Source organism: Rattus norvegicus, chromosome 15 (assembly GCF_036323735.1).
Source record: "Rattus norvegicus strain BN/NHsdMcwi chromosome 15, GRCr8, whole genome shotgun sequence".
Lineage (NCBI taxonomy): Eukaryota > Metazoa > Chordata > Mammalia > Rodentia > Muridae > Rattus > Rattus norvegicus.
This window is the reverse complement of record NC_086033.1, coordinates 32,035,137-32,049,461: the sequence shown is the minus strand read 5'-3', so window position 1 is coordinate 32,049,461 and position 14,325 is coordinate 32,035,137. Positions and strand designations below refer to the sequence as shown.

The window sequence follows — 14,325 nt, the reverse complement described above, 5'->3', positions numbered from 1 at the left end:
ATAAATAAAATAAATAAATCTTTAAAAAAAAAAGCAAACAAAAGACAAAAATCTACTTTTTCAATTAGCCAAACCTTGTTTTTTCTTCTTTATTTGCCTTTCAGGCAATTTATTACTTAAAATTCTCACCAGAGGCTGGAAGAGAATCTTAAAAGTTGGTTACTATTAGCAGGGTGTGATGTGTAGCCCCATGCTTTTCTACCTAGAAATAACATCTTTAAGACAATATTTCTGAATAACTGCCTAGGCCAATAGCTCTGGCTTGTTCTGTGACCCAACTCAATTACCCTTTTTTTTTTCCTTTTTTTCGGAGCTGGGGATCGAACCCAGGGCCTTGTGCTTGCTAGGCAAGCGCTCTACCACTGAGCTAAATCCCCAAACCCCCCCCCTTTTTAAATAGATTTATTCATTTATTATATATAAGTACACTGTTAGCTGTCTTCAGACACACCAGAAGAGGACATTGGATCTCATTACAGATGGTTGTGAGCCACCATGTGGTTGCTGGGAATTGAACTCAGGACCTCTGGAAGAGTAGTCAGGTGCTCTTAACCGCTGAGCCATCTCTCCAGCCCTCAATTACCCTTTTAAACTAGTTTAAGTCCAGTCATGTGATTGGTTACCTCTCCTGAGATTCATGCCAGCATCTCCAGAGTTCAGAGTTCAGGGCGAATCTCTCATCTCCCGTGCCTATTTTCCAAAATTTTCTCTCTCTCCTGGATGTCCCACCTTCTAATCCTGCCTCAGCTCATTGGCCGTAGATTTTGTTGACAGGGGACTGCTGTCACACAGTGCATAGAAAGTAACTCTACAGTGGTGAGCCATCTTTAATCCCAGTGCTCTGGAGCCAGACCAGGCGTGAGGGGCCCAGTTTGAGGCCAGCTTGGTCTACACAGTAAATTCCAGCTCAAGCCATGACTATATATGGAGACTATTTTTCAAAAAACAAACAAACAAACAAACAAACAAACAAGGGAGTTTGAGTAATGGCTCAGTGGTTAAGAGCATCAGCTGCAGGGGTTGGGGATTTAGCTCAGTGGTAGAGCGCTTGCCTAGGAAGCGCAAGGCCCTGCGCTTATGTGTTTACTTTATGTATATGAGTGCTCTATCTGTATGTACTCCTGCATGCCAAAAGAGGACATCAGAACTCATTATAGATGGTTGTGAGCCACCGTATGGTTGCTGCTGGGAATTGAACTCAGGATATTTGGAAGAGCAGCTGATGCTCTCCCCCACCCCCCCCACTCAGAGCTGGGGACCGAACCCAGGGCCTTGTGCTTGCTAGGCAAGCGCTCTACCACTGAGCTAAATCCCCAACCCCATAAATCTTAAAAAGAAACAACAAAACAAAAATCTGGTGTGTGGCTCAGGCCTGCTGTCTCGTTAGTCTGAAATAAGGCAGGAAAACCTGGCCAGTTAGAGGGTAGCCTGGGCTATCTACCTAGTGAATTTAAGAACAATCGTACGCCCATCTTTAAAAAACCAAAAACCAAAAACCAAAAAGCCACAACAACAAAACCCAAACTATGGTATATAAATGCTATCAAAAAAAGAGGGGGTGGGGTTTTTGTTGTTGACCACACTATTGCGGCTGAATTAAAACCATGGGGAAATGCCCTGAAAACAGTTATTTTAGCCAGTATTACCATGAGTGGCCTTAAAGAAAACGACTACAGTCTCCTTAACTGGGTTTTCAGAAATAGGGACGCTGCTTATAACCTGAACCTGGGCCTTGGGCGGTGAATCCAGAATCCAGCTTAGATTCTCAAGCAGTCACGCCCTTCTCAAAGATGGCCGAACTCGCTTCCCTCACTCGACGTGAACGTTCCAACCACTCTCTAGGAATTTGAAGTTAATCTTAGCCGTACTGCTTCGACACCAAAGTAAAAATGACAATCTTAACCATTTAGCGTTCTCCTTCGCCCTTCCTAGCTGAAAACAGTCGGGCGCTGGTATTTGGAGGAGTGGTTGCCCGGAGTAAAAATGGCGCCTCCTCCGCATACTTAACTGGGCGTGAAGCTGTGACGTCGCGGCGTTGCCCGTCCGTTCTTTGGCGGTGTTCTCGGAGGCAGTTCCTGTTGCCCTTGCTAAACATGGCGCTGGCCAGCGTGTTGCAGCGGCCGATGCCGGTGAATCAGCACGGGTTTTTTGGACTCGGAGGTCGTGCAGATCTGCTGGACTTGGGTCCGGGGAGTCCTGGTGATGGGCTGAGCCTAGCCGCGCCGAGCTGGGGTGTCCCGGAGGAGCCACGAATCGAAATGCTTCATGGAACCACCACCCTGGCCTTCAAGGTACTCAGACAGCTCGCAATTCTCCGGCATCTCAGCGAGTCGGGCGGAGGTTCGGTCCTCTCATCCCGATCCTTAGCGGTTTCACTGTCTCAAAACTTTGAGAAAGGGGTGGTGGGCGGGGATGGGGAGCAGTGAGGGAAGGAGACGGACAGCGTGGGTTGACTCCTAGGCAACCCCAACTCAGGCGCCCTATCTGGGAACAGTAACAGCGGACCGTGGTGGAGGGAAAGAAAGCTATTATCGCTGTTCTCCCAAGCTTTTTATAAACTTGGAGTCCCCTCCGGGGAGCTTGATGAAGTCCAGGGACTATTGCAGTGAGTGCCAAACAGTTAGGGTCCCTGTTCCAGCTCTGCAATAACTGGCTCTGGATCTTAGGCCAGTCTTTAAAGATTTATTCTTATTTTTGTGTTTTGCCTTTATGTATATTCACCACGTGTGTAGTGCTCGCAGGGGCGCCAAAAGAGGGCATCGAATTCCTTGGAACAGGAGTTACAGACCTTTGTGAGCACTGGGAACGGAAGCTTTGAAGAGCAACCAGTGCTAAATCAGGGATTGCTCTTAAACCCAAATAACATCTAATATATGAAGTCGATTGTAAAACTAAAGGGATGCCAAGCCAGATTATCTTTCTGTATTTATACAAAAATAAGTATTGGGAGTATTTGTGGTCTTATGTGGCCTCTTTTTTTCTTGACCTTAATTAGTTTCAGCATGGAGTCATTGTTGCAGCGGATTCCCGGGCCACCGCAGGTGCCTACATTGCTTCCCAGACAGTGAAGAAAGTGATAGAGATCAACCCTTACCTTCTGGGCACCATGGCTGGGGGTGCAGCGGATTGCAGCTTCTGGGAGCGGTTGTTGGCTCGACAGTGTCGAATCTATGAGCTTCGCAACAAGGAACGCATCTCGGTCGCGGCGGCCTCCAAACTGCTTGCCAACATGGTGTATCAGTACAAAGGCATGGGGCTGTCCATGGGCACCATGATCTGTGGCTGGGATAAGAGAGGCCCGGGTGAGTTGTGCTGTGGTCCTGTGATCCTTGACACCACGGTTGGAGGGGTTGAACGGATCGACGCATTGAGGGCTTTTAATGGGTGCGGAGGATGGAAGTGTTCTTAGCCCTTCCTCCCTTTCCAAGGAAGGCATTGTATAGCAAAGGACAGGGAGTCAGACTTGCTGTGTCACTGACTGCTGAGGTAACCTTTATCCTTAGCCTGTTTCTTCATCTGTCAATTGGTTGAGTAAACCATCACCATGGTTAAGTGCGGTACATAGAAAGCAATTAGTATAATGTCTGCGCGACCGTTCTCCTCCTTTCCCGTACAATAATAAGGACAAGAAAACATTTGTACTTGAGAATTAAATTGATCGATAAACTAGCTAGCATTTTTTGACAGGACAAATTATGAGCTACCCACATTATTTTAATATTTCTCATGAGTAGCCAGGCCGTGGTTATCCAGTACTCAGGAGGCAGAGGCATGTGGCTCTCTGAGTTCGAGGCCAGCCTGGTTTACAGAGGGAGAGTCAAGGACAGAGAAACCCTGTCTCTAAAACAAAAAAAAGAAAAAGAAATTCTCATGAATTGTTTCCTTTTATATGCATGGATGTTTTGTCTGCTCACCATGTGTATGCCTGGTGCCTGAAGAGACCAGAAGAGGGAATTCCAGGGGTAGAATATAGTCACAGAGGGATGTGAGCCACGTGTGGTGCTCAGACTCAAACCCAGGTCCTCGGCGAGAGTGGCCTTGGGGCCATCCTCCAGCCCCGTTTTTTAAATTTTTAAGTTATTATTTATTTGTTAGTTTATAGTGTCTGCGTGGACAGAGCATACATGCAGTTCAGAGGATCACTTGTGGGAGTTGGTTCTCTTGTTCTGTGGATCCGGCTCAGGACATCAAGCCTGGTGGTAGTCGACAACTACATGCTCTGTGATCGTAGACCACTAGGGAGGTTGAAGCAGGAGGGTCAAGAGTTCGAGGCCAGCCTAAGCTATATAGCAGTAGAACAGCCTGAAGCACACAGAGACATTGTATCTCAGAAGTAGATATAACTAGTGGGCTTGATTTATTAGTTGATTTTTTTTTTTTTTTTATGAAATACCCAAATTATTTCTCAGTATTTGGCAGTAGCACCATTTTAAGTGTTGATGTCAGTTTCATGCAGTTGGTAGCCACAGGCGACAATGCTCAGCTATGGAGTTGCCATTTCTGTTCTGTTTCTTCTTTGACCTAAAAGGAGACAACTATCGCAACCCTGGGGTTATATTTTAAGTGTTATCTCCCACCATTCCTGAAGTTCTGTGCTTGAATTATCCAGCATACTTGCCTTTTGGAGTTGCCAAGAGAACAGGAGGGATGGTTTACATGCTGTGAGGAGAGATGAGTGGTGTGAACAGGAGGGATGGTTTATGTGCTGTGAGGAGAGATGGGTGGTGTGAACAGGAGGGTTGGTTTACATGCTGTGAGGAGAGATGAGTGGTGTGAACAGGAGGGATGGTTTACATGCTGTGAGGAGAGATGAGTGGTGTGAACAGGAGGGATGGTTTACATGCTGTGAGGAGAGATGAGTGGTGTGAACAGGAGGGATGGTTTACATGCTGTGAGGAGAGATGAGTGGTGTGAACAGGAGGGATGGTTTATGTGCTGTGAGGAGAGATGGGTGGTGTGAACAGGAGGGTTGGTTTACATGCTGTGAGGAGAGATGAGTGGTGTGAACAGGAGGGATGGTTTACATGCTGTGAGGTGAGGTGGGTGATGTGAACAGGAGGGATGGTTTATATGATGTGAAATGAGGTGGGTGGTGTGAACAGGAGGGATGGTTTACATGCTGTGAGAGGGTGGGTGGTGTGAACAGGAAGGATGGTTTACATGCTGTGCGGTGAGGTGGGTGATGTGAACAGGAGGGATTGTTTACATGCTGTGAGGTGAGGTGGGTGATGTGAACAGGAGGGATGGTTTATATGATGTGAAATGAGGTGGGTGATGTGAACAGGAGGGATGGTTTATATGATGTGAAATGAGGTGGGTGGTGTGAACAGGAGGGATGGTTTACATACTGTGAGAGGGTGGGTGGTGTGAACAGGAGGGATGGTTTATATGATGTGAAATGAGGTGGGTGGTGTGAACAGGAGGGATGGTTTATATACACTTTGAGGTAAGGTGGGTGGTATGATAAGGAATCTGGAAATCTCAAGAGTAAATCTGATTCTGTCTTCAATTTTTGAAAGTTTACTTTGTTTCTTTGTGAGTTCTTATGTGTATATAAGTGTGGCCTGTGTGTCTGTATACCACTTCATGCCCTGTGCCCACGGAAGTCAGAAGAAGGCATTGCATCCCCAGAAACTGGAGTTACAGACAGTTAGTTATGAGCCACCCTGTGTATATTGAGAACTGAACCTTGGTCCTAGACAAGAGCAACAAGTGCTCTTAACTGCTGAGGAAGCTTTCTAGCCCTTGTTTTGTTTGAGACATTTTTTTTTCTTTTTCTTTTTTTCGGAGCTGGGGACCGAACCCAGGGCCTTGCGCTTCCTAGGCAAGCGCTCTACCACTGAGCTAAATCCCCAACCCTTGAGACATGTTTTTATGTAGCCCAGGCTGACCTCAAACTTAATAGTTAAGCCTAGTCTTTAACTCCTGATCTTCCTGCCTCTACCTCCCAAGTGTGCTGAGATCCTTTTTTTTTTTTTTAAGATTTTATTTATTGTATATGAGTACACTGTAGCTGCCTTCAGACAAACCAGAAGAGGGCATCAGATCTCATTACAGATGGTTGTGAGCCACCATGTGGTTGCTGGGATTTGAACTCAGGACCTCAGGAAGAGCAGTCGGTGCTCTTAACCACTGAGCCATCTCTCCAGCCCCGAGATCCTATTTTTGAGGGGGTGGGATGGAGCCTGTGTGTGTGTGTGTGTGTGTGTGTGTGTGTGTGTGTGTGTGTGTGTGTGTGTGTGTCTGTCTGTCTGTCTGTCTCTGTCTGTCTGTCTTGGCAGATGAATAAAATAACAGAAAATGATGTCTTTTTTCTTGTTTTCCTCCTCACCTCATCTTCAGGCCTCTACTATGTAGACAGTGAGGGGAACAGGATCTCTGGAACCGCCTTCTCAGTGGGATCTGGCTCCGTGTATGCGTTTGGAGTCATGGATCGAGGCTACTCCTATGACCTACAAGTGGAGGAGGCCTATGACCTGGCCCGCCGAGCCATCTACCAAGCCACCTACAGAGATGCCTACTCCGGAGGAGCAGTCAACCTCTACCATGTGCGGGAGGATGGCTGGATCCGTGTCTCCAGTGACAATGTAGCTGACTTACATGACAAGTATACTTCATCTATCCCCTGAGGGAAGGTGGAGTGCCCTGGTTATAATAAATAATAGTACCCGTTCCATAGTGGAGTCCACAATTATTTAAGTACCTTTGGTAAAGCTCTGAAACATTGGTGTACACTACCAGTTGATGAGCCCCTGATTCGTTAGCTGTTTGTGTTGCTCTCTTGGGTGCTAAAATTGTACTGTTTCTCAGCCTCTTGTCCACACTGTCCCTCCTTCAAGCACTTTACAGTCAAGCCAGGAGAGTGAGAGAGAAGGCACTGTAATTACAGGAAACGGTGTGAGGACAAAGTCTGGTGAATACATTAATGTCCCCAGTCCTGAAGCTAATAGCAAAGCAAAAGAGAGAGGCGGGGAGGAGGGGGGGACTTCCTGCTTCAGTTTGAAAAGATGAAAAGTTGATGAGGTGGAAAGATGCACAAGGATGCTGTAGGCAGGGCTGCAGAGGGAAGGCTCTTGTGTTTGAGGTACGACGAGACTACACAGTGTAGAATGATAAACAGGATAAATATGGTTTGTTTGTTTTTTTTCTTCCTTTGAGACAGGGGTAGCCCTGGCTATCCTGGAACTTACTCTGTAAAACAGGCTGGCCTTGGACTCACAGAGATCCACCCGCCTTTGCCTCCTGAGCCCTGTGATTCAAGGTATGTGCCACCACACTGGGCCAGATCTGGAGTCAAGTGAGAGGGGAAGGGAGGGCCTAAGCCCTGAAAAAGTGGAAGCCCTAGTGGTCCTGCTCTCTCAGGGTATGGATGTGCACACCCAACGCTATTAGACTGGATGAATGAAAAAGTCCCCGCTGTGCACACACAGTTGACGTCACACACCCAGCCTGGTGGCCTGTAAGCCAAGGTGGGTTGTCAGAGGATGTACTGTACACTACAAGTGAGTCATGTAGAAGTCAGGTAGGTCCTTCTCCCCTGTGCTGCAGCTCTCTTCTCAGTACCCTGCAGTTTGTGTTCTGATTGATGAGGTTGTCCACGGGAACTGATCGAGGCTTGCTAATTGCATTTGTCAAGTACAGGGGAAATGGTGGATTAGTGAGCCTGGAGGACAGAGTTTGGGAAACAAATGACTCTTGCCTCAGGAGATTCCTTTTGCTGTAAGCCTCTGGAGCCGGAGAACCATTAGCATAGACCCAAGCACACTGTGCATTTCAAAAGTTAGAATATTTGGGCTGGGATGTAGTCAGATGGTAGAGTGCATTTCTAGCATTTAGGAAGCCCTAGGTTCAAACCCCAGCCATTCTCAGCTACATAATAAATTGGAAGTCAGTCTGAGTGTTTTTTTTTTTTTAATATTTTATTTATTATATAGGAGTACACTGTAGCTGTCTTCAGACACACCAGAAGAGGGCATCAGATCTTATTACAGATGGTTGTGAGCCACCATGTGGTTGCTGGGATTTGAACTCAGGACCTCTGGAAGAGCAGTCAGTGCTCCTAAGCGCTGAGCCATCTCTCCAGCTCCCAGTCTGAGTGTTTTTAATGCTCTTAAAAACTGAGCCATAGGGGCTGGGGATTTAGCTCAGTGGTAGAGCACTTACCTAGGAAGCGCAAGGCCCTGGGTTCGGTCCCCAGCTCTGGAAAAAAGAACCAAAAAAAAAAAAAAAAACAAAAAAAAAACAAAAAAAAAACAAAAAACTGAGCCATTGGGCTGGAGAGATGGCTCAGTGGTTAAAAGCACTGACTGATCTTCCAGAGGTCCTGAGTTAATTCCTAGTAACCACATGGTGGGTCACAACCATCTAATGAGATCCAATGCTCTCTTCTGGTGTGTCTGAAGACAGCTACAGTGTACTCATATAAAAATAAATCTTTAAAAAAAAAAAAAAAAGCTGAGTCCTCTCTCTAGCCCTGAGACCCAGTCTTTTTTTTTTTTTTTTTTTTTCCCTATTCTTTTTTTTGGAGCTGGGGACCGAACCCAGGGCTGAGACCCAGTCTTAAGAAATAAATTTAAAATGTTTAAAATGGGGTTGGGGATTTAGCTCAGCGATAAAGCCCTTGCCTAGGGAGCACAAGGGCCTGGGTTCAGTCCCCAGCTCCGAAAAAAAAAAAAATGTTTAAAATCAACTTGGCCAAGCGGTGGTGGCACAGGCCTTTAATCCCAGCATTCAGGAGACAGAGGCAAGTGAGTCTCTGTATTTGTGGCCTAAAGAACGAGTCCCAGGCTAGCCAGGGCTACACAGAAACCTTGTTGTGGAAAATGGATGGATAGACAAATTCACTTTTAAGGAGAAATCTCTATACCTGAAAGAAACCAGGTAAGAGGCTGAAGTGGAGTTTTGGGGTACAGAGCCCCCACCATTGCATTTTTACAGCCTCTGTAACATTCCCTGGGGTCCAGAGAACACTATTTGAAAATGATGTGTCTTAAAGACAGAAAGTGCTGGAGACAGATTGCAGTTCATTACTCTAGAGAACAAAAAACTCTGGTCTCTGTAAGCAAACGGATGGGCTTCTCACCCGTTCTTCCTCACACTGCTTTGGCAGTGGTCTGTTTACCTAATCTGCAGAGTCCTGTACAAGAGAATGTGAAACCTGCAGACCTATTATTTTCTGGGATATTCCTCTTCCTCTAACCTGGGTCTGTGGTACCATTTAAGAGAGGTCAACAGGGGGGTTGGGGATTTAGGTCAGTGGTAGAGCGCTTGCCTAGCAAGTGCAAGGCCCTGGGTTCGGTCCCCATCTCCGAAAAAAAGAAAAAAAAAAAAAAGAGGTCAACAACCTATGATAGATTTTCTGGAAAGGTTGCTAGTGTCTATGAGGCTAGAGATAACTTGGGTTAAGGGGACTTGCAGTTCTTCCTGAGGACCCCAGTTCAGTTCCCAGCACCCATTTCAGGCAGCCTACAGCTTACTCCATTCCAGTGAGTCTAGTACCTCTGGCCTTGAGGGTACCTAAACTTACGTGCACATAGACAGACACACATCCACAAAAAATATTCAGCCATTTTATCGAAGCACCTGGGAGGCTGAGACAGTTGGATCTCTGTGAGTTTGAGGTTAGCCTGGTCTACAGAGTGAGTCCCAGGACAACACAGGGCTGCACAGCAGAACCCTGGTTTGAAAACCAAACCAAAGGGGTTGGGGATTTAGCTCAGTGGTAGAGCGCTTGCAAGCGCAAGGCCCTGGGTTTGGTCCCCAGCTCCAAAAAAAAAAGAAAAAAAAAAAAAAAAGAAAAGAAAACCAAACCAAGGGGGTGGAGAGATGGCTCAGTGGTTAAGAGCACCTGACTGCTCTTCCAGAGGTCCTGAGTTCAAATCTCAGCAACCACATGGTGGCTCACAACCATCTGTAATGGAATCTGATGCCCTCTTCTGGTGTGTCTGAAGACAGCTACAGTGTATTCATATAAATAAAATAAATCTTAAAAAAAAAAAGAAAAGAAAAGAAAACCAAAACCAACAAAGAATAAAATTGAATATTTATTTAGTCATTGGTTTCTGAGCTGGAGAGACGGCTCAGCAATGAAGAGCATTGGTTGCTCTTGCTGAGGACCTGGGTTCAATTCTCACCCCCACATGGTGGTTCAGGAGCATCTTCGATACCTGTTCCGGGGACCCAACTCCTGACGCCTGCCAGTACCAGGCACCCACCTGCACATAACGTCTATGTAGGCAAAACAGTCATACACAGAAAATAAACCTAAAACAATAAAAACTGCTACTTTGTAGGCCATCAGTAGCTGCCCTGTGTGCTTGTAAATTCCCCCTCGTGGGGGATGGCTTTGCAGTAGCGATGATCTATCACAGAGATGATGGATTCCACGTGGTGCTGATGCAGCCCCTGAATGGCATGTACTCGTTCAGGGACTCTCTCCAGATTCATTCCTAATACAGTGGTCTTGACAAAGGATGATGGAAAAGAAATTGCCTTAAATAGCCGAGAGATTGATTTCTCGTGGCAGTTCCTGTTTCCAAGAGACAAGGCTCTTGAAGGGATGGCTGACATTTTCCCTCCCTCCACATACAGCTCAGTATCACCAAAAATCTGACTCCTCTGGGTTAGTCTGGGGACGAATAGGTTTAAAACAGAGGGCAAGCACCCCTAGAGACCTGGGAGTTCTCTTGCAAGCAGAGAACATCATCGTGGGGGGGTCAGGACTGAGTGCCTTATGGCATCTCTGTATCTGGCAAGGCAGGGCAGTGGGGGTAGAAAGTGCTGCGGGGTGGGCAGAATGTGAAGAGATAAGAAGAGGTAGGTGGGGCACGGGGGAGGAGGGAAGAGGACAGCTAAGCACATCAGAGGCTGAAGGTAATAGTTACTGAGTGTTCCCTCCTAGGCAAGACCAGAAGGTCCGTGTCTCTTCAAGATCCTCAGCTAGCAAATGAGAAAACTGTCAAAGCCATTTGTGGAAAGGAAAGTCACATCCTTTGAGGGGAAATGAAACAACTGTGATTTATTCTGGCCTACAGAATCCATGTGGTATGTTGGAAAGCATTAAGAGGTAAGATGAAGCCTAGGACCACTGTAGACCCCCGAAATCCTAGCACTTAGAGGTAGAGGCAGACCCGAGGCAGTTGACACCGGCCTTTAGTCTCAGCACTAACGGGGCAGAGCGGGGTAGATCTCTGTGAGTTTCAGGCCAGCCTGATCTACAGAGCAAGGTCCAGGACAGCCAGGACTATGCGGAGAAAATCTGTCTGGAAAAACAAGTAAAGGAGGTGGTGGTAGGAGTAGGAGTTCAAGGCCATTCTTGTCTCAGTAGCAAGTTTGAGGCCAGCCTGGGTACATGACAAAACAAGACAAAAAAAGAAAAAAAAAACAAAACAAAACAAAAAACAAACCCAAAGGCTGAAGAGATGGCTCAGAGGGTAAGAGCACTGTCTGCTCTTCCAGAGGTCCCGAGTTCAATTCCCAGCAACCATATAGTGGCTTACAACCATCTGTAATGAGACCTGATGCCCTCCTCCGGCCTGAAGGCATACAAGCAGCCAGAGTATTGTATACATAGTAAATAAATCTTAAAAAATAAAATAAAATAAAAAGCCAGCAACAGAAGTGGTAGGATAATGAGTAAGTCTGAGGTAGGGAGCAGATGGGGAGTATCTAAGGGGAGTGCTCCCCTCCTGCCCAAAGTAAAAGGAGTACTGGGGCCAGTCAGAATCTATTTTAGTGGGCACTCTTGGGGACTTTTCTTTTTTCTCTTATTTTGCTATTTTCTTAGAAGATCCCCTCCTGCCAGGGCCATAATACAGGAATAACAGTGACCAGTAAGCACTGACCTTAGGACACAAGAGCTTTATGCTTTAAAATATACCTATCTTGCAACCAAGCATCTCCACTGTTTTGTGTTTATTTCTTGCTTGTTTTAATAAATTCTACTTTCCTTAGGAAGCCAGAATCATATTGGGAAAGTTTTAATTACAGTGGGCAAGCAGAAATCGCAAACACAGCAACCAGAGCTGCCCCCAGGAGCAGCTGCTGCCTCCTCTCTGACCCAGCTGCCCCTCCTCTCCCCTAGCCTGCAGACTGTCCTCATCCCTCAGGACTCTGCCAGGCCTGGCCTCAAAGCCAAGCTCTGGTTTCCAGGGGCTATGCCCAACTGAAGCTTAAAAAAAAAAAAAAAAAAAAACTAAAATATCTGCTTTGCATTTGTTAATGGGTCAGGCAGAAGAAATTCTACTCGTGTCAGCTTCTTGGGTTTATTTGACTCAACTCATTTTTCCCAGAAGCTTTTGCCTGTGAGTTAGGTGCTTAAGATAACTCAGTACTTAACCCTTCATTGTTCAGGTTAAGCTGTCACTAGATAGGAATAGCAATTCCTATCCTGTCCTGGTTTATTTAAAAGAAATAAGATACCGTGGGTTTAGGGACGGTGTGTGTGGTGTGTGTGTGTGTGTGTGTGTGTGTGTGTGTGTGTGTGTGTGTGTGTGGTGTGTGTTCAGGTCAGACGGCACCTTGCAGGCCTCTGTGTGTGTGGTGTGGGTTCCAGAACCAGAGTGCACATGTAGATGTAAGAGAACAACTTGGTCAGAGGACAGCTGAGAGAGCTGGTTCAGTCCTTCAGCATCTGGGTCCTAAGGATAGAACTTGGGTCATCAGGCTTCTGGGCAGGGTTCCTTTACCTGCTGAGCCATCTCTCCACACTACCCCTTCCCCCAATTGAAAAAAAAAAAAACCCACTTTGTGCCTTGGGAGGGTGAAACTCAGTCAGAGAATGTGTGCTTGCTTAGCATGAGCAAGGCTGTGAGAAAGAAAAGTTTTCTTTAGTTTACAGAAAGTTTGGTCAACATCAGCTGCCATCCCTCAGGAGCTGGCCACTTTGGTATTTTGTTGTTTGTTTGTTTGCGACTGGCCCTCCCTCACTAGTATCCCAGAGCAACCTTGGGATCTGCCTGCCTCCACGTCCACAAAGCTGTGGTTGTACATAGAGAGCCATGTCCAGCTTTGTGTGTGTGGGTGCTGAGAATGGAGCTCAGGTCTTGTCTAAGCGGCAAGCTCTTTACCGAGTGAGCTACTTCCCCAGCCCCACTTCACAAACGTTAAATAATCATGATAATAAAACAATCAATAAAACCATACACTGCTTATGGATTTTCATGTAACCAGGAGAAGTTATCGCTCCCCGTGAGGTACCTAGAAAGCTGGTATCCTAAAGATAATAAGTGTGAGAAAGGAAACTACAAAGACTGAGACCAGAGAGAGGAACAGGAGAGTAATGGAGGGAGAGCAGGATGCAGCAGGGAAAGACGGATGAGGATGCTGACAGACAGAGCTGGACCAGGAGGCTTTGGGGCGGCAGTAAGGAGACCGAGGACGGTGACAGTGGAAGCTAATGCACAGTGAAGCGTGTTCCCCTGGAGACAGATCCATCCTCCAGCCACACATAGTGACACATGCCTCTGTGTCGTGCTCCTGTACTGTCATAGTCGCTTACCATCTGCAAGAAGCTATGTCAACATTGCTTGTGCATAGCTGGAAAGGTTGTAGTCTCTCTTCCACCCAGCCAGGCCACAGACAGAAGCAGGTAAAAAAGGGAAAAAGACGGAAACGTATCCTTTAAAATATATATATATATATATATATATATATATATATATATATATATATATATATATATATATATATATCACCACAGTCAGAGCGCTTCTCATTTCTTTTATAAACTCATAGGTCAGGGGTTCAAGTGAGGAAGAAAAGCCAGGAAGTCCCAGGAAGACTTGAGAAGAAGAGTCATGGGTTTCAGGTATAAGCAGGTTTTTGTCTTTTTTTTTCCGGAGCTGGGGACCGAACCCAGGGCCTTGTGCTTGCTAGGCAAGCGCTCTACCACTGAGCTAAATCCCCAACCCCAAGTAGGTTTTTTTTTTTTTTTTTTTTTTTGTTCTCCTTGGAGATCAAGATCAAGGGGCTGCCGGGTGTGGTGCACACAACTTTAATCCCAATCAACACTCAGGAGGCAGAGCCAAGTGGATCTCTGAGTTCTCAGACCAGCCTGGTCTAGAGAGAATTCCAGGACGGCCAGAGTTATAGAGAAACCCTGTTTGGACAGCAGGGTTGATAGCTCAACTGAAGGCCACCAAACCTGTGGACTTGAGTTTGATCCTCCAGACCCTCCAGGTGGAGAGAATTCCTGCAAGTTGACCCCTAACTGCCACATTCACGTTGCAGCTTGCAAGAGCCTCCACCATATGGGGTGTGTGTGTGTGTGTGTGTGTGTGTGTGTGTGTGTGTGTGTGTGTGTGTTTATGTGTATCCCGCGTGCAC

At 46.4% G+C, this 14,325-nt stretch overlaps 1 protein-coding gene and 1 non-coding gene across 2 annotated transcripts; one reads left to right on the top strand and one right to left on the bottom strand.

Annotated features, from left to right (window-relative positions):
* Nucleotides 1–305: 305 nt before the first annotated feature.
* Nucleotides 306–380, bottom strand: Trnaa-agc93 (transfer RNA alanine (anticodon AGC) 93). Its single transcript has one exon. It is a non-coding gene; the product is annotated as a tRNA-Ala (tRNA).
* Nucleotides 381–2,082: 1,702 nt separating this feature from the next.
* Psmb5 (proteasome 20S subunit beta 5) lies at nucleotides 2,083–6,678 on the top strand. The gene is made up of 3 exons (NM_001105727.2): nucleotides 2,083–2,291; nucleotides 2,996–3,302; nucleotides 6,343–6,678. The coding sequence occupies exons 1-3, from the start codon at nucleotides 2,094–2,096 to the stop codon at nucleotides 6,627–6,629; spliced, it is 792 nt and encodes a 263-aa protein (NP_001099197.2). The 5' UTR covers nucleotides 2,083–2,093; the 3' UTR covers nucleotides 6,630–6,678.
* The last annotated feature ends 7,647 nt before the right edge of the window (nucleotides 6,679–14,325 follow it).

Bases quoted from the DNA above. Each gene is read 5' to 3' on its own strand.
- Psmb5 (NM_001105727.2), top strand. From the start codon at position 2,094: ATGGCGCTGGCCAGCGTGTTGCAGCGGCCGATGCCGGTGAATCAGCAC. The intron at 2,292-2,995 runs GTACTCAGACAG...GACCTTAATTAG, and splicing joins CCACCACCCTGGCCTTCAAG to TTTCAGCATGGAGTCATTGT. The intron at 3,303-6,342 runs GTGAGTTGTGCT...CCTCATCTTCAG, and splicing joins CTGGGATAAGAGAGGCCCGG to GCCTCTACTATGTAGACAGT.